We start from the raw sequence: 20,161 nt of genomic DNA on the forward strand, positions 1-20,161 counted from the left end.
ATTCTCTGTAAAAGGAAGGACTCAGAAAACCTCAGCCAAACTGAGTGGTGGACAGAGACACTTAGATTCACCTGCACAGACCTTGCAATACTTTTCCTAAAAAGCCACTCCTGAGCGGAGTGAACTCAAGCAATTCTCAGTGACATGAACCCTTCACAAGACATCCAAAGTGCTCTGCAACCCAGGAATCCTCCCAGCCCACCAGCCTGGTGCTAACACGTACCCAGCTCTGGTAGAGCCCTCACCGAAAGGGCCCAGCAACCCAGCAGGTCCAGCAGGAAAGAGCCCCATCTCTCTGATGGTCCCATCAAGATCCCACTCACCTCTGAGTCCCATCAAGATTTTGACCAGGACAGGACTCTGTTGTCCCTCTTGATGAATGCTGGGGAATGAAGACTAGATGAACAGAAACGCTCCCTTAAATCTCATCCGGGAGACAGTTCAGTGCCCTAATTTCCTCCTAACACCTTACATTGCGGAAGGATACACCCTGAAGAGCTGCCACCACCACCTCCAGCAGCAGCAGAAGCAGCCACCATGAGCCCACGGCTCCCAAACCATTGAACTGCAGCAGCAGCAGAACTAACTATATCCTGCCACCAGCACCCAGCCTTGTGGCACTGCACCTTGCTGCTCTCAGCTTCCTGAAGGGTTTGGCTTGTCAGGAAGCTCATCTGTGACAGGTCTGCAGGCTCAGCAGAATGCTCTCATCCACAACAGCCCAGGCCAAACACCTTTAAGTACACGAGCAAGGAGGAGCCCAAGGGGACTTGTAACTAAGCCAGAATTTGTCTGGCTACACACAGCTACCAAGGATGTATTTAAAAGTAACACCCTTGCCCTAAGCAGAGATTTCAGCAATAAGATTCCTCTAACAACCATGCATATAACACTTGGTACCTCTAGACTTTAAGTAGCTATGTCCTCCTGGCGTTCTGGGGAAGGTAGGGGCATGCTCCTGTTTAAAAGATGGAACGCTGACATATAGAGAGGGACTGTGCAGCCTGGTCCAGAAGAGACCAGGGGCTCAAATCTGGATGTCACACAAGCTCTGCATCTACCATTAAACCCCTTCTTCTCCCCTGCGTCCACCCATCTTCAGCACACAGGGTGCTCCAGACCACCCAGCCTCACCCAGGCAACAGGAGACAATGCAGCCTCCTCCCAGCTTCCAAAATCTTGAAAGCCAAACAGCACTGATTTCTTCCCTTATTCTCACCCCACCCTGAGGGAAGCCTCCCCCGATTCCCCCACCACATACAGACCAAAGTCACTCATGAAGCATTTGCATCCCTGTTTTCCTGCCAAGGAAGGTCTGTGTTCATCCCTGAGACAGACCAGGGCAGGCTTTGCTCTGTGCTGCTCTAGAGCAGCAAAAGTATTATTGGCTCTGAAGGCGGCCACAGGCAGGGATAGGAAATCAGCAGGAAAAGCAAAGTCTATCCCAGAACTCCTGTCCAGCCTCAAATTGACTCCCCAGTACTCTACTTCCTTCCTGCACTATAGGACTCCAGGGACAAGGACATTCAGAGGCAGGGCTAGCTACCCTGACTTGTTCTATTGACTTACTTCATTTTTTAAAGGAATATATTTGTCTGCTCCTCTCTGGAAACCAATCATCCGCTGCTTCTTCACCCTGTTGTTTCACCCGTCTCGCCATGGGAACCGCAAGTACTTTGATGCCTGACAGCCTGGCTGATCTCAGCAGGTCTTTTGAACCCACTTCCATAATCGCTGCCTAAAGCAGATTCTTCCCACGCAATTCACTGCTCAGTGAATCATGGCCAGTGATTTTCCTGTCTTCAGGAACCATGCAGCACTTAGCTGTGATGAGTTCTCTTCTCCCTTTAGCAGGGGAAATACATAATTATCAGAAAAACCACTCCTGTCCTAACAGGACACTGGCTTTATCTGCACTGAGACCGGCAGTTCCTGTTCTTGCCCTAACATCCGCTCCACCATGAAGGCTGGCTGTTCAGGAAATCTATTTCCACAAGTCAAGATCTCACTTAGTTTCTCAAGCTCCTCCAAGCTACAGACTTTGAATCACAAGCAGTCTCAGCTGGCACACATGAGGCTGCAGAGATCCAACCTTTTCAGTGCCTGGTGCCAGCTTTGCATTGGAAGCTCCTAAATCTCAGTGCTGGTTGTGCATGGGCATACCAGGGTATTCATCTGTGAGCCACTGACACCTTCCCCAACTCTTCAAGGCAACAGGGGAAAGAGCAGCAGTCTGGAAGGAATAATGCTGCAGGAAGGACCCAGATCTGTTTACAGGATCCCTCTAAACTAGAGGTGACAAACCTACACAGCACAGAGCGCCGATCAGAACCGTGGGCCAGCCACAAAGGTTGATACATGCAGCAACAGATGTTGGGAACTGCACAAAATGGCCTTTTGAAAGGCCTCTTGGGCATTGCTAGGAGTTCAAGCCCATGACTGAGAACAAAGGCAACACCTAATTGGTTTTGCACTGTTACCAGCTCAACAAGGAAACACAAGACAAGGCTTCAAAGGAGCAAAGCATGACATCGCTTGCCTCAGTCTCCCGGAGTTGTGCACCAGACACCATGAAGCAGATCCCAGGACTTGCAGCAGCAGAAAGGCAAGAAAACAAGGACTACACAACAGATACTACGTGACCATCACAGCAAACGCCTCCAGTGGAAAGCCACAACAGCTTGGGGACATTCAGAAGCAAGCAGCTCTTCCTAAAAGACTAGCGGCTCCGAACAGACTCAAGCAAGTACAAACACCCAACGAGTCTGGAATCTCCACAAGCAGGCATTAGGCAAAGGCTCAGATATTACTAGCACAAAACACAGCAGCCTCTGTAGCAAAGCCCCTGGGCAGAGGATTATTAGATGCTTTTGACATACCTCTCAACCTGTCAGAGACTGAATGCAGGACACCAGCCCTCTAACATGTAGAAAAATTCCTCACTGCAAGTAGCTGATGGGGAAGGGTCAAAGGCAATGACTCAGAGACACATCTGAGGTGCTGATTTCCTCAAGGAGGGATAGAAACTGAGAGTTGGAAACACTCAGCTCTTTTTCAGAGTAATCCTGTTTTGGTGTGTTTCATTCCCCTGGATCCCCAGTGAAAGCGTTCCACTGCTTTTGCATGAAAATAGCTTCTCTTGCTCTTTTGACTTCAGAAACTCTTGCTACTTATTGCCACCCAACCTGGAGTCAACAATTCTCCACCTGCGACACCTACAGTGTAGTTGGGAGGGCAGAAAGAAGAGGAGCCACAAGAACATGGCAAACTTGTCAAAGGAACCGAGATCCCATTCCCAGGCAGCCACCATCACAATTTAGGTGAGTAAGGAAGAGCTGGGATGAGTCCTGCAGTCTACTTTGCAGGAGACATCAGCAGCCCTGTAAAAAGGACATGGCTTGGCATCACTCAAATGGGTGGAAATCTGGCTCTAGCTTTCACAAGGAATTGAAGTGAGCCTCTGAATGAAAGGACCCAACACCCAATAGGATGCAAAGCAAGTTATCTCCCAAATGCACTGCCCCGGATTCAAGCTGAGAGGTAAGCAGGTAAGCAGGCTCCTTCCCCTCCTCCTTACCTTCGCACCCGGTGGTGTAAATGCTGATGCTGCCGCGTTATAAGGGCACTTTCCCAAACAGGGCCACTGTGACTACTCCTATACCAGCTCACGGCTGGGTGTCCTGGGTAGGGTGCACTAGTGAAGCCATGGTCCGACTCCGTCTCTGCAGCCAGCGATGAGGCAGAGCTCCCCATGGTTCCCCCCTACCCAGGCCACGCTGAGATTTATCCTAGGTTAGGTCCAAGCCAGTGGCACGAGCAGTTCGGGTGGAATAGGCGAGGTGCTGCGACATGGGCTGCTGTAAAGATGCCAACACACTGGAGAAAGGAAGGTCGGTTCTGATCAAGAGTTAAAAAAAAAAAAACAAAAACAAACAAACAAAAGAGAAAGGGGAAAAACAGAGGAAAGAAAAAGAGAGAAAGATAAGGTATGATTTAAGCAACAACCCTCTGCTTTTAGAAGCCTATTAATGCATGCTCTGACCAGGATCCCCATCCCAGCACTTACTGGGATGGGAAGGGACATTTCACTGAACCCAGCTTTTACTGCCTGGAGATGGGGAGTACAGAGGCTCTACAGGAGGCTCTCCCCAGTTAAGCACCAGGAGTTCCCAGGCACGGGGAAGCAGCCCAGCTAGTGGCGGAAAGCACACCGGTGCCCAGCAGAAAGCCCTTGCCACCGTGGTAAAGCAGCAGCAAAAGAGGCAACCAAGTTTCACTTAGAGCCCAAACCAGCAGCCCTTGGGAAATACATGCACAAAAGGTTATTCTGAAAGCTCCAGGGTCTGACTGGCACACCAGGTTTTTAGTTACCTCAGCTACGAGGAGTACGACTTGATGGCTTGTATGCAGTGAGGAGATTTTATTTTTCTTGTATGTAAAATAAAATATCACTCCTTTCCTGTTCCCTGCTAATGCCACAATAAGGCTGAAAATGGACAGACTGGGCACCTGCACAAGAATGTTTTCTGTGACTCTTTCACACAGTGCAGTGAAATACTTTCAGCGCACGCCAATTTTTAGTTGATACAGAGCATCTCCCTACCCACAGAAGCAAGTTTGGGCCTTTGACTGTTTTCCCCTTCTCCCTTACTCTTTCCTACTTTTTAGAATTTATTCTTTGAGCTTCCTCACAGTTAAACCACAGAAACGTTTCATGTCCTCTAGTATTCAAAGCAGTTTAAACACACACATGTCTCTCCTTAAAGGAAAAAGGCAGGGCAATCTGGATGCATGTCAGGAGGAATGGATCAAGGGAACATTTAACAGAGCAAAAAAGAAGAAACGAGGAAGAAAAAAATTAGCACAGCTGAGCTTATTCAATTACCACCAGGACTTAGAGATGAATGAACTGTAGAAAGACCTTTGCAAAGCAACTACGTTCCACAGTAAAAAGACTGAAACAAAGACTCCTAAAATACAGTTTTTCAATCCCAGGATTGTTCTAATGGATCAAGAAAGGCCTTGATAGATAACAAACTCTTGCATGCGGCAGCTCAAGGAGCAGGTGCAGTTTTGCTATGAGCTTAATACCGGAATGTGCCGGCATTAAGCCATTAGCTGGAGAACATTAACTGCTCTGTCGTGGTCTCTTCTCTGCAACCAGCAAAGCCTCGACTAACACAATAAAACTGAAAAAAAGCCCAAGAACACAATTTTCCCTACCTAATTTCCTCATTTTCATTGGTCTGCCTTACTGCCTTGCATCAGCCAATGCATCTCCAGACTTTGCTTCCTGCTACCTGCCCAACAGCAAGATTTCACAGATTTTTGCAGACCCAGCCAAAATGGATCCCTGGCACTTCCCCTCTCATTTCCTGCTATTCAAGCAGTTAATTTGTAACATATCTGATTTTCTGGCTAAATGAAAGCCATGTGATGTGAGGGGAAGAATATTTCCAAGTATCATCAGCTCGAGTCTGACCAGAGGCATCACTTGTCCCACACTTACAGCATGTCAGGCTCTTCTGCCACAGCCCTCAATGGCTCGCCCATAGCGAGCGCTGTACGTGCTCCAGCCGCCGGGCTGCATGGCAGCAGTGGAGACATGGGCAATGTAACTAAGAAACCTGCTGGAAGAACAAACTCTGTCTGTCACCTCAAGACTTTGTTTCTACCATGATAAAGTAAATAAATAAAGGCAGGATGCTCGGTCAATAGCCTTTTTCCCCCCCCTTGAGCAGAACTAAACTGCCAAATAAAGCAATTCCACAGGCTGGTTCAAGACCACTTCCTCAGCTGACTCTCAAGCTGGAAAAGCAGAACCCTTTGCTTCCTCCTCCTACACACAGAAACACCAGTTTTAGCTCACCACAACAGGCAAGAGACATGCCTGCTGCCCGCACTACTGCTGGCTCCCAACGCGTTGCTTGTGTCGTGGCCCGTCCTCCTCTGCCAGGTCTGCACGAGGGAGTCTGAGCAGGCGGCTCAACACAAACACTCTGCAGGGAGAGGAGAGGCTGGGAGTCTTGCTTTAAAGCAATGTGGTAAAACCCCATGGTGGGCGGAGCTGGGGAGAGGAAGGGATCTATAAATAGGTGGAGGATAACCTAGCTAAGTCGTAGCGATCTCCAAGACTGTCTGGTGTAAGTGGGTTGCTTGGACTGCGAGCGCTGCATGAAATCGGATTTCTCTGGGCAAAGCAGTAAATCTTTTTCTTCAGGGTCACCCCTCATGCCAGGTGAGAGCAGCCAATGAACAATATTTAGGGGGGAATGCTGGCCCAAGGAGGAGAGAGGGTGAACCTGCGCGAAAACAGGAGCAGTGGCAGCATTACAGCTCAGCGTAAAGCATGTATGTGCTCGCCATGCTGAGCCAGAAAATGCCTTTGGCCAACACTAAGCAAATGAAGAGCCTGCACGAAGTAAAGGTGAGAATGAAAACTACACTCTAGCAAGGGAAGGGGTCAATTAAAGAAGCCTACAAAGAAAAAAATCCTCTCTGGAAGCACCCAGCCTTATTTTTGAGGAACTTCACCCACCAGGCAGGGAGATGCCCCAGAAGATGCACTGCAGGCACATCACCCGTGCTGAGCAGGGAAGGCTTCAGCCGTGGAAGGGGAGCAAACTGCCAAGAGCTCCTCTGCCTTGGCAGGACGGAAAGGGATTTTCCTCCTAATAATGCACTGCTTCCACCTGTCTAATCAGGAGAGAAACCAACAATGAACAGATTGAAGTGTCTTGAGAAGGGTGGATCGCACTCATGAAATAAACAGTTAGGCACCTTAGCAAGATGCTGAGTTTGGATTTTGAGTTTTTGCCCCTTGCAGCTGCAATATTTACTAGGTTTCAGCTGATGCTGTTTAACTGCTCCCAAAATACTGCTTCCAAAATAAAATCAGATTTGCTCTTTCCACCCCCAAGCCACTTGCACCTACTTACCCTGATCTGTTGTACTCGATGCAGACTCTTCCTCAAATTACCCCACCTGCACCCTGAGTAGCAGGCACTTACAGCGAGTTCAGGACAGCAGAGCTTTCCCATGGAGGTTCCTCCTGCTGCCAGGACAGCAGAGCAGTTGCCTGGATGCTTCCAGATAAACCCTATTCCTCAACGCTAGTAAGCAGTGCTGACCCTTTGGGCCCAGCTCTTCTGTCACACCACCTACAGCAAAGCAGGCAGGAAGGGTGGGGATCTGGGTCTGCCCAACCCCTTTTCCTTCCCCCTGGTTCCAAAGTAGATTTTGGCTCTGAAGAGAGAAAAAAAAAATAAAAGGAAAACATGGAACTAGCCCATGTGTTTCAATGTATCTAGGAAGCTACAGGATCAATTTTTCCTAGGATCCTCCTAGGATCAGCCCCAAGCTCTTCCCTTTGGCATGCAGCAGGAAGAAGAGACAGAGGTCCCTGGAGCTGCTCCAGCCCATTAAGGAAACCAGTGGGGCAAACGGAGCCCAGCCATTCCTACGTGTAGAAGCCCCCTCCTTGTGATGGAATATCTCCCACACTCCTTTCCTTATTAATTTATTTGTCTGTGCAGCACAAGCCAGCTCAGCTACTGCCTGAGTTTTCCAGCATCCCTTGGTTCTCAGCCTCCGAGGCTCAGGGACAAGACTTCGTCACTTTATTAATTCCGCCACTCCCCCAACCTATAAATAAAGTCACCTCTGAGCTACTCCCTTGTTCCAGGGAAGATCCAGGAATGAAAACTCAGCCACCCCGCACACCAGACAACTCTTGTCTGAGGTGTCAGGCCAGCAGCTGGCCCAGGAGAGGGCACACCACGTATGTGGGGGAAAAACATCCCTCAAAGCTGTGCCCAGAGGAAGACACATAGCAGGAGGCTTAATTCTAGGATTGAAGCTGCAGGTACCAACCCTCCTCTTCCCTCTGCTGTGTGAACTCCCCTGCCTGGGGGCTAAGACAAGCTGGGACCTGGTACCACCCTCGACAGGAAAGGAGGAGCTCTCTACTCTCACTCACATGCAACCCGCTGCTTGCAGGGAGAAATATGGGTTCCTGAAGAGCTCTGAATGTCCAGTCCCCACACACTGCCCCTCCTCTCTGGAGACTGCAGGACATAACTCACACATCCTAAACACAAAGTAGCTTGGGGGCAGGTGAGTGCAGCTGGAGGAGCTGTGGTTGGCTTGGGGTATCAGGCTGGAGACCACTTCATACATCACGAAGACAGGGCAGACCTTTGACCCTCTACCAATCTTGCCACCAGGCGGAGGAGGAGGAGGTCTCCCCACCTACCACCCAAGGAGGCACACGCTCACAGGCATCCGGAGTGAGCGGGGAACAGTGTGCAGGTATGGGTAAGGCAGCATAGAGATGTGTTGGTGTAAGAAGGTTATAAAGTCACAGAGGACGTCTGGCACAGGATAACTGAAGCAGGATGCAGGGTGGAGTCCTGATGGTGTGTCATGCCAACCAAGCAAGGAAAAAAAGCTCAAGCATTTGTGTGCATGGCAGACGAGACACAGCTAGGCTCCCTGCTCTGCAGGGCAGGGCAGCAGAACCTGAGGACCTGCAAAGCCAAGTACTGGCACCAAGCAGAGCATGACTTGTATTCACCATGCTAAAAGGACCCGGACAAAAGAAGTTGGCCCAGGGGAGGAAGGGAGAACAATCTCTCTTTTTCCACAAGGCAGGGAGGAAAAAGCAGACAAGCAACAAGACATCCACCTCAGATAGATGCAGGACAGGCTGAAATCCAAGATACTAAACACCCACACAGTGAGAGCTCTATGGCTCAAGTGCAGCAAGAGATCCTGCAGTCACCTGCGGGACCCCTGTTGCAAAGCAGCCAAGCAAACTGGAATGCTCCATGCTGAGCAGGTGCCTTGATGACAAGAGACAAAGTTTTGCTGCTCTTTCTTCCTGTCCTCACCTGCCAAGCCAGCACTACAAGGCAGCCGGAGTGCTGCAGTCTTGGCAGGAAATTAAGGTGTCAGCAAGTTCCAGTTCCTTGCGAAGCTTCTGGCAGGGAGGGGTGGGAAGGTACCTCCAAGGACAGACTGAGGCATAGGTATAACAGGAAGGACAGGCCAGCAATTGGCGCACTCGGCTGGAACATGGGAGGCTTTTTTTATCCTTCATGCTATACCACAGGGCTCCTGTGTGGCTCGGGGCATAGTCTGTGACTCAGAAAGCACTGCCCTACCTCCTAGGGCCAAGAAGTCTTCAGGTTCACAAGGCAACTAGGATGACAGGCGGTGTGCAAGCACCACAAATGGGAGGACAGGTTAAAATGGAGAGAAGGCTAAAATTTACCCAAATGTTGTTACGGGGCAGCACAGCTGAGAAGAGAGAGGCAAGTCAGATGTTCTGGCCTTAGAGGAAATCTAGGGGACTGGAAGCTGCAAATGAGCTATTTTCAAAATCGTGGTAAGAAATAAGATTGGTGTGCTACTTGCGGAGATATCATTAGATGAAATCAGCTGCCTGGAAACAGATTTCCAGATGGGCTATTAATGAGGTAACAAGATAATTTAACCTGGAGTCCTAGACCAACACAGAACAGGACCTCACACTTCATGCTATGCTTCAGCAAAGTCCAGAACAGCAGCACATCTTTCTGGCCACAGACATTAGCATGCAAAGGCAAGCCTGAGGATCTTTACCTTCTTTCAGCTGCCTTGAAACTGGTTCTGGCCCAACATTAACACAGAAGAAACTCACACACAGCAGCTGAGTTGGGCTGAGCTGCATTTAATGCCCAGCACTGACTCTTCGTAAGTATGCAGGCAGAGGAAGAGATGTCCAAAGCCTGAAGTGAAAGATTGATAGAAAAAGTAGATTTACTGTAGAGCCAGCTTAGCCACAAAGCAACTAGCTTCCAAGTCTGAAAAAGTTTCCTCTTCTGCCTTGCACAGGACACTGTAAACCAGTGATAGATTATCCAGTGAGCTACTGGAAATCTATCAATGTCACTTTGAGAGAGGGGATTATACAGATTTGAAAGGACAACCAACATCCTAATTACAAGCTACAGGGAATAAAAGAGGGAGAAGCAGTGGAAAGGAAGGTTTATTCAAAATAAGGGTTAACCTCAAAACATTGACAGCTGAAGAGCAGGAATGTCCTTTTCTGAATAAGCATGAAAAAGCAGCAGGGTCTGAATGTACACACATTTAAAAAAAAAACAAACAAAAAAACCCCAAAAAAACAAACCAAACAAACAAAAAACTGAAAACCAAATCTCTAAAACCCTAGTGCTTTATTAAGTCAATTAACATTGCTTCAGTGAAGTGCAATGAGCCACTTGTATCCTCCAGTTTAGTAGCCAATTGTGGCTGGCTTCTGACTGCAGTGTTAACAAAAGCATGTGTGGGCTGGCGTGGTTTGTCTCATTAGCAACATCGCTGTAATGCCACAGAAAGACAGACAGGGGAAGAAACAAAATAAGACAAGCCACAGCATCCAATCTTGGGAAACTTTACCAGCAGATCTAATTTCCAGATCTTTTCCTCCCTGTATTTATAATCCTGTAGAAGAGTTCTGTCATCCTACTTAGTCCACAGACTACCCCAACGACAAAACATGCCAGGTTGAAAACTCACCTCGACAGACTGCCCACTGAGACCAGTTGCATTACAAAAACCAGAAAACTTTTCTTTGCCTGTTACCAATACGCCATAGGTTTAATGGGAAGAGCATAAGAAGGGATGCTTTGCAGGAAGCACACACACGCGGGGCTTTTGCCAGGAAAAACGCGTCTTGAGTAACACATGTGCTCTTAGTTTCCTCTTTTTTTCTGAAAGGTTTAACTACACTCTGGGTTACCCAGCAGCAATAAAACATTCCCCCCCCCTTTCTCACTTACAGCAGAGTGTTGATTGGTAAACAGCAGATCTTCCTGTCTGAGGCTGTGCCAGCCTGTGCAGAACAGAACTGTTGTTATTGCACATTCACAGCTAGAGATAAACATGAATAAGAGCCACGAGTAAGAGCCAGGCACTGGCTCTCCAATACGTTGCTTTATCAGATTCACCTTGATTTGACTGTTTCTGGCAACATCTCTCCCTCCTGAAGGGGCAAGATGGCAAAAGTAGAAAGGACAAACATTAAAAAAGAAGACAGAAGTGACAGCAGTGCAAAAAGCGCTCTTCTGTATTTGCTAACATTCATGAACTGTGCAGCTCAGACTTCCACCTGCAGTTAAAGCACTCAAAAGCACAACACGGAAATAAACGGGCCCAGCAAAACCAACCTCCCAAAAGGAAGCAATGGAAAAACAAAGTAGCTTTCAACACATTTTTCAAAACGAATCTGCATCGAGAGCCATGACTTGTGCAGGACATAAAGGTTACAGTGAACTAGGGAAGGAAAAAAATTTGCAAGTCATCTTCCATTTGCAAAATGACACTCTGCAATGACGAAAGAACAATAAACCAGCCCAGGAAAACTGGATACTGGAAGTCAGATGATGGTTTCTAACCTTTCAAAGAGCAGATCTCTGGACCAGCTGCTCCAGAAGCACTACGGAAAAAAGCACAGAGTTAGTTCCAACAAGTAGTTCCTGGACAAGTTCATGACCTGCACAAGGGGACCGTCTTCAGCAGTAGGGAACTGACTTGATGACCCATGACATTCCTCCCAATCACTCAGCAAGCTGAATTCATAGAGGGCCATAGGTGCCCAGGCATAGCACAAACACAAGGTCAGACCCAAAAGGACATCAGGGATTGTATCTTCAGATCATGCTAAGCTGACAGATAAGCAGAAGAAGAGTTGGCCACCACGGAAAGGAGGGGAAGAGAGTTGCAGCAAGGAGTGGAGTCTCACAGGCAGTGAAAACCCAGGGCATGGACTTGGAAAGCAAAGTCTCAGAGGCAGAGGGTGGAGGAGATGTCCCCTGAGCACACTGTCCACAGACACTCCAGCCACAGCTTTAATTCTAAAACAGGTTAGACAGATGGTAAATATGCAATTTTTCCAAGCCACATCCAGCTGCATCCCTTGCTAGAGACACTCCCAGTCTTCACCACAGTGCCCTGTCCAGAGCCACACAGACTCTTCACACAAGGGCAATAGTACCTGGCTATCTCCTTCTGCCATTTTTATGCAATTTGGTCTTTCCTGGCTTTAATCAGGCACCACGACCCAATTTCCAACCAACTAGCCTAGATTTAAACCACCATGTCTTTGGCTGTGCCTCAGGCAAGCGCAAAGGTAGGATAAGCCTGACAGACAACAGTGGCATTTGGCATTTCCATCTCAAACAACCAGGAGATAAAAGCATAAGAATCACCGAGAACTGCACAAGGGGCTGCTGCCTTCCCAGTGAGCACAGGGAACCAGGAGAGCACAGGGAAGGTGAGACAAGGAGAGTGAAACCCAGAGTGGGCAAGAAGACAGTGCCTCTTCTAGCACAGCTCAGTGTGATAACCTAATGGAGAAGCATCACATTATTGCTCACCCCTCTCCACCTCCAGATTACACCTGTACACTGTCCTGGGCCGTTCTGAAAAACATGTGAATCCTTCTGCACACTGATGTCATAGCCATGCCATTATTTCTGTTAGGAGGTGAGATTGTAATTGAAATTTTATGACCAGAATAACACCTGGTACAACTGAAGTGACAGAGGTACAATAGTGCCTGACACCACTATGATATTCCCCTTTCCTCACCGGAGTAGCTGTACTGGCTTACGTCTCCATCACAAGCGGCTCCTCTTCCGCTACACTAGGACAGCTGAAACTGCAGGATGTGTTCAATTACACAACACCTTAAACAATATTTGCCCATGAGAGCAGTTATTTGAACAAATATAACAATCACATGAGGAAAATGCCGTACTCTAAGATGAGAGGGCTGAAACAGAATGCAGATGCTTTGCGTAAGAAGCTGCCTTTGCTACAGTGAAGCCAGCCCTAACGGGCCATCCAGCGTACCATCCTGCACAGCAATGGAGCTGGCCTCTTAACCAAGACCAGCTGGCTGCATCCTGAACCCACATTACCCCGAACAGGCAGATGGAGAGGAGATCACGTTACAGGAGTCACTCTCAAATGACTAGCAAGACACCCAGTTGCCTAAGCCTCATATGGCGCTACAGACCCCCAACCTTTCCTCCACCAGGCTCTGCTTGCTAAAGCAACCTTTATGGCAAGGTCAGGCAACGGGAACAAGGGCTTTCCACACCTGCATCAGCATTCACCAGACACTCCAAGGCTGCATCAAAACTCATCCAAGAGCAGGAATGTTACTTCATCCCTCCCACAGTTGAGAGCTAGCCATGGCAGAGATCTCAGCTGACACCTGCCTGTTGACAGTCACCAAAGACCAGAGTGCTCATGGCCTGGCTTCATTGACCCCAAACAGTAAAAGATTCCGCAGACCTTCTGCAAAGGACACTAAAGTCACACGGCGACTCCAGCTAGCCCATAAGCATCCGGGCAGACCAGACTGGCCAACACACAGCACGGTAGCGCCCATTCAATTACTCCTGGCCTGGGAAAAGGCCACATCAGCCTTGCTCATTCAAACACAAGGACGACACCATCAGACACCCTCCTGCAGTGGACAACACAAGTGTATCCTGAAGGTACAAGCTCTGACTGGCTTCCCACCACCTCATCCTGCCTCTGCAGAGCAGGCTCTGAAGCACCCAACTAAAAGCAGCCCAGCCACATAAGGTACAACACAGTCATCTCCCCATCCCAGTCCTGGGCTGGGAACTGCAACACCACTGTGGTTATTACAAGCAAAGCAACACAGAGTTTCTTAAAATAATTTATTTCCCTGCCCTCGCACTGCCTCAAACACACCCTGGGACAGTCAGGTGGTTTCCATGGCTTAAGATTGCGAGGTCCTGGAAGACCTCACATTTTCTCTTCCACTCTTAGAGTTTCTTCTTCACCGTGAGAAAAGCTGGGAATGCCAATATCCCACCCATAAGAGCACATGGCCTTTACACAGACAGTGAGGAGAGGGGAGCACTCAAAGAAGGAATGAAAACCAGGAAGATGAGAACGAGGCACGTGAGAGACAAGAAGCAGGGTAACCGTGCTTACAAACCAGAGGAGAAAAGGTCTTTTTCCTCACAGTCCCTCCCAGCCCAACACAGAACCAACTGCAGTCAGACAAGCCTCTCACCTAACAGTTTCTGCTCTTCAGGTCCAATGTCCGGTCAGTGTGAAGTCAGCCTGGCATTCCTGGAATCGAACGGCTGCTGTTGGCACCAGCTGAGCGGCCCGGTTTGAGGAGCATGCTAGATGGTCTCTGTGCAGAGCTGCTGGGAGCACACCAAGCCTGCCAGGAGTGTCTGCTGCACCAAGCTGATGAACTGAGAGGAAAGAAAGCCACGTAAGAATAAATGGCTGCTGAGACTCTGGGCTGATCAGCGTCACACCAGCAGACGCAACCAACCTCACATTTTAGGTTCTTCAATCAGCATCCACTTGAACTACAGCTCTTGGAAGGCTCTGTGCTTCCCATGGCATTCGGCTGGCGATGGGCTGGAGCTTGGTCTCGCCTGGAGACAGGAACTGCTCTGCTTTTCGGTCAACTCAGATTCTTCACTTGTGGTTTCAGAACCTTTGGCAGTGACTTTATAGTTCTGTTCCCATGACTGGCCTTACTCCCTCTGACTGGTGGCTGCTGCGTAGCATTCTGGTGAGAGCTGTCGTCGTACCAGGTAAGGCAACACCTCAAAAGCACCACAGGATCTTAACGATAAGGATTCTGGACAGCTCTCAACAATTAGCAACAGGGCAGGATCTCCCAAGGGGTCTGCATGTGAACGCAGGGATGTCTAGAGGAGCACACTGCCTGAATGTTCAAATACAGAAACAGATGTTAATTACTCTGCATGGCCAGGACATTGTTAGCAGTTACACCTACTGGAAATTCAAAAGTACAAATTTCTCTATGTCAGGCGTGCCCATCCCACCCCCAGAAGGCACAACATTTGAATACTTGCCTTGGCAAACCTCCCTCCCCCAAGACATTTCCCCTTCCCCCTTCATATTCTCTCCTTTCAAAACAACCTGCTTTAATGAAATTCATACTTTGCGAAAGTGCCATCTCCTCTGGGATGGGCTTTTATCAGGTGGAAGCAACAAGAACCCTAGTCCATAACTGTTTGGCTCATCAGCACACTCTCGCTTCTCTGTTTTAGATTGGGGAGGGAGCAAAATAGAAAGTAAGGATTCAGCCAGAACAATGTGATCACTGAGCCTCTTTGGGAGCACGGCGGAAGCACACAAGGGCAACAGACCTGGTTTTGCCCCAACCACCTTGCCCACTCTCTCCACAGTCAGGCAGGTGCAGCATGATGCCCCTGGGGTCGGTTATGGTGAATTCACAAAGAGCTTTTCCGTTGCAGTGCTCTGCACCGCTGAGATTTCCAGGCAGTGTGGAAAAGATGACTGGTGGTGAACACCTGGATGTGTGCTGCTAATGAAATCAAAGCAGCAAATGGAGAATGTTATGGAGAGGGCAAGAGACACCATTCGGGAACCAGTAAAAAAGTAAATAAGGGACTGATTAAGGTTCAAAAGGACCATCTCAATCCTTTTCAGCCCAAGGGTCTGTACAGCAGACTGGGTACACAGGGAACTTCTGGCCCACAGCATCTCCAAGGCACTCAGACAACCGAGCCGCTCCCGCTCACTGGAGAGGCTTAAGACTTATAAGAGCTAAAGAGAGAGCGAGACAAACACCAGAGGACGGAGTACCCCACAAATGCCTACATCAGTCTATGTGACACCATGTCATTTTTCCTGCAGGAGACATGTTTGCATACGCATGGGCTAGGAAGAGAAACCGCTTAACACCCAGCAGCTTAAAAAAAAACCTTTTGGCTGTGCTGAAATTCCAAGGACTGCCCGAGCTCTGCCTGCTAGCCTGAGTCATGCAGGCGGGTGACCAACATGGACAACCTGGCGAACAAGACCTTGACCACATCAGTGCTGCAGCTTCTCTAGACAGCAGAGCTGCCACGGCAGGGAGGACAGAGCCCAGCACACAAGGACCCTCATGCTGTGTTCCCACTTCCACGGACCAGCAGAAATATGGGGGAGTTAACTTGTTACCTGGCAAAGCTGTTTGAGAGTTAGCTTGTCTGCAAACCTTTTTGTTACAGGAGCAGAAGGACCTGTAACTGTAACAGGAACAGAAGAACACAAAGCAATGCAAGTTGGGAAGCTGCCTGTGATATCCTCAGGAAACCAAAATCATCTGGGCTGGCACTGGGAACAAGATGCTGAAGGGGAAACTCGGTGCCACAGGAAGTGCCACATTAGAGATGCAGGTGGTCGATATCACTGGAGAGGGGATGATGGCCTTTTGTAAGGTCTTGGTCTCTATTTTACCAAAGCAGACATGTATTGATAACCCCGCAGCTTTGGTAAGGGCTGCCAATCCTGCGAGTGGGGCGAGATGCCACCTTGGCCTCCCTGACACAGTGCAATGGCCTTCGTCCTCTAATGCCAATGCTGTTCAGGCCCACAGCATTTAGTTAGGGCCCTGGCTTGCTACAAAAGGGGCTGCATTGCAGGAACAGAAAAGCTATTTCTTTTTTTATGAACACACATCAGAGTTTACACCATTGGCAAAGTGCAGAGGCACGCAGTTGCAGAAGAACAGAGATATGGTTCCAATACTGTTTCAAATGGGCAAGCCTGAAGACTCGGCTTCAGTTTTTAGAAATCAAACTTGATCATCTCAAGCTGGCAAAAATGGCCCCATGTTCCCTCAAGTTATTTCCTTTTCAACTAGGCAGGGTACAGCACAATAGGAAATATCAGCCGTTATGTACTCAACCTCCAGAAACCCAAAGGGCCAATTCTAGCAACCCACGGCAGCTTTCCAGTCCTCCCTGATCTATTTGCTGGAGTTAGACTGAAAAGCATGCTGCCCCCAAGCTATTCAGCAAACTCCACGTCCTGCTAATTACATCAATATAAATGTATTATCTTGGCTGTCAAACATCAGCTGCCTGAACAGGATGACGCTCTGCAATGTAAATGCAGGAAAACAATTGCTCTTTCTGCTGGTGACACATTTCTTTGGATCTTATTTCCTTTTCAGGGCTCCCCCTTCTCCCTTCTGCCCAGGCACCAGGGCAGCAGCATTTTTTCCAGAGCAAGAGGAAACAGCACACAAAAACCCTCCTCATCTTTTAAGCGACCAAACACGAGCAAGTTTTGGGAACATCACCAGGATTTCCTATCAGCCAACCTGAGAGCTGCCAACGCACAGGGAAGGGAGCTGTGAAGGCAAGAGTTAAATGTTTCTTGTGCACAGGCAACAGCCCTCCTGCCTCTCCTGGCTTCTTCAGCTGCCATTGCTACACACAAGGCAAGCGGCAACACTGCAAATAGCAATGAAAGCACGACAGAAATTCGGTAGTAGCCTGCTCCTTCCTGCCAGGCTCGGTGACGGTGGCCTGGAAAGGGTTGCATACCCTGGCAGGGTCCAACAGCAAACAGCAAGGTTGAGGCAAACGCAGGCAGATCCAGGAGGCTTTTGGGGAGCAGGCAGACAGCACATCTTGCTCTGAAGAGTGGGATTATGACGAAAAATGAGGAGGAAGCCACTGACTCACCTGTGCCACCCACATAAGCAGCTTTCCCAGGGCTGCACTGTGTACGACCTTTCTCAGAGCCCCAAGTTCTAGCAAATCAGCTGTTCACGACCTTCCTCCCAACCCTGTGCGCTAGGAGAGAGCCATCTGAGCAGGACGGGGTCACCCAGCCCTTCTGCTACCATGAGACCGCTCTGAGTCTGGGCAGGACGCCCGACCTTTTCTATGTGCAACTTTAGCAGTTTTGGTTTGTTTTTCAACATTTATTCTGATTCAAAAGACATTATGCCTGGCCCATGCCTCGGGTTCCCTTACGCACCAAGTTGTCAGACTCAAAGAGGCTGCTCATCTTTCCTGCCAAAGCAATATGGCTTAGCAAATGCAGCAAGTCACATCAAACCTTCAAAGGCCTCTGCAGCCCTCCAACCCCACCCGGGGAAGGGAGCAATGTTGGGTCTTGCCTTCTGCCTTCAACTCTTAAAAGCCTTGGACACAAACAGAAGCTGATGCAACTTTAAACTAGTTTAATATCCCCACATACATAAAATCACGGTAATTTGAATCATACCACTCTGACACATGTTATGCTACCGCAGCTCATTCCTGGTTCACTCAGAGACACATGCCAGGCTGTTTGGCAGCAGGTCTCGAGAAATGGCCATGCAAGAACCATCAGCAGACTCGCGGCATCGCAGGAGGGTGGTCTGCCACTCAACCGCCCTCCCACCACAGGTCTGCTCCAGTTTAGGAAACATGGCAGCTCACACAGAATACAGCCCTGAAGTCCCTACAAGTCCCAGGTAACGATGTGCAAAGTCTGGCAAGCCTGACAAGGGCTACAGTCTGGGACCTGCAGCCCATCTCCGTCAGCCAGCGGCTGTGATCTGCACCGCTCACCTCTACCTTGGCTCCCTCTAAACCAATCTCCCTGGTCTCCAGTACCTCCTGACCGACCCACAGCAGCTCACTGTTGTCCATGCACGAATGCCCCAGGCCACGTACAGTAAGCGCTTCTCAGATAACCTTCTGTCCGACCATGAAAAACCACCCGTCCGCATCCTGGGCCTGAAGGCCTACGGAGCGCTGAGCGCCAGCTGAGATTTCGAGCTGAAAAAATGCTCGGAGGAAATAACATGGCATTTCAAACACAGCGTGCACATTATTCAGTCTCCCCCAACAGTTCACTAGACAACCATCCCGAACCGTTTTGTTTCTTGATGCTGGGGAGGGAAGGGATGTATCCCAGAAACAGGCGCAGGGAGGGGAGAAAAGAGCTGCTCAGAAAATGGAGAGACTAGTCAGCGTACAGAGCCTTTTCCATCCACTGTAACAGACTTCTGCATCCAGGGTCTGGAGGCTGACACGCTTACAACTGCAGCCGAGCTGATGTGCAGTAAAATCCAGGGCTCTTGATGAGGCACCAGTGCCCAAGCAGCCTTTGGATGCTTCAAAGACCCAACCATAAGAGGCAGCCAACTGATTCCAAGGGGCAAACTCGCAAATGCTTCAGAAACTCTGCACAAAACCCTGCTTAGCCCCCAGCAGATGGGTTTCTAACCTGGAGGTTAGAGCATAGCCCTGAAGGACAGGCATCCCCAGCACTCTCGCGGGCTCTGCCGTGGTCTGGCCCCGGAGCTGGCGCTCAGCAGTACTGTGTGCCCGTTAGCCGTTGTAAGCGAGGCTTACCTGCCCAAGAGGAGAACCGGGAGGTTTGATCTCCCGGTACCGAGACCGGAGCGTGCTGTAAGGGTTGGGCACGGGCAGGTGAGGCATCACAGCGCGGGGATTCACGAAGCCCTCCCCATCTCCCCAGGACTCCCGGCTCCGGTACAACCCGCCGGGGCCGTGCGGCCGCACTGGGGTGCGAGGAGGGCGGCCGCTGCCCTCAGGGCAACTCATAAACCCCGGGGAAGGCACCCCAACAGTCGCAGTCCCCCGAGGCGGGTTCCCCGGCTGCCATCGGACCCCGGCACCGGGACCCCACCACCCCCGGCCTCCAGGCCCGGCTCCCGCCGCCCCACGCCGCCAGCCGGACTCGGGCCCACCGGCAACAGGTGGTGCGGGGCGGCCCGGGGGAGGCCAGAGCCCAGCCGGGGGCTCCGGCCGGGAAAGCGCGAACCCGGCGGCGCCGGTGGGAGCCGCGGCCCCGCGGGAGGCCCCGGGCGGCCCGTCCCCGCCGTCCCCCGCCGCCGCTTACCTGGGGGTGAAGGCGGCCGCGCTGCTCCTCGCATCCCCCCACCCGGCCCCGCAGTTTCTCCCGGGCAGAGCAACTTCCACTCCCTCCCTCCTGCCCGCCCGCCGCGGCGACCGGCCGCTCCGCCGGCGCCTTCCTCCCGCTCCGCCGCCCGGCCCGGCCTGCCCCGGAGTCCCCAAGCCCGCCCTTACGCCACTGCCGTAGCGTAACGCCCCATCCCGGCCAACGGGCATTACGGCGCGGAAACAGCGCAGAAGCTGTCGTGAATAGCGCGGGAGAACTACAAGCCCCGAGGGGCACCGCGCGGAGGGAAGCGGAAGGCGGCGGCGGAGCGGGGAGCGCCGGGAGCGGTGGTTCGGAGCCGGGGCGCGGCTGACGGGATCTCCCCGGAGGGCACGGGTTCGGTAGAAGCGGCGGGGGAGGCGGCGAG

The 20,161-nt window shown here is 50.4% G+C and overlaps 1 protein-coding gene across 9 annotated transcripts in view; it reads right to left on the reverse strand.

Annotated features, from left to right (window-relative positions):
• The window catches only part of CAPN15 (calpain 15), a 60,391-nt gene extending 40,519 nt beyond the window's left edge, over positions 1–19,872 (reverse strand). For 2 of the 9 annotated variants that reach the window (XM_075105908.1, XM_075105911.1), the window contains exons 1-3: positions 19,735–19,872; positions 14,378–14,779; positions 14,105–14,286 (exon numbers count right to left, since the gene is read on the reverse strand). Coding sequence is in view for 4 of the 9 variants with exons in the window: in XM_075105905.1 (XP_074962006.1) it covers positions 3,578–3,753 (176 nt within the window). In the remaining 5 variants the exon portion in view is untranslated. Of the gene's footprint in view, positions 1–1,265; positions 1,353–3,577; positions 3,898–5,869; positions 5,892–6,538; positions 6,672–11,441; positions 11,483–14,104; positions 14,287–14,377; positions 14,780–19,734 lie in introns of those variants that run through there. The other 7 variants (XM_075105914.1, XM_075105907.1, XM_075105905.1 and 4 more) reach the window with 6 other exon arrangements.
• Positions 19,873–20,161: the final 289 nt, after the last annotated feature.

The sequence above is a fragment of the Phalacrocorax aristotelis genome, chromosome 10 (genome assembly GCF_949628215.1).
Source record: "Phalacrocorax aristotelis chromosome 10, bGulAri2.1, whole genome shotgun sequence".
NCBI lineage: Eukaryota > Metazoa > Chordata > Aves > Suliformes > Phalacrocoracidae > Phalacrocorax > Phalacrocorax aristotelis.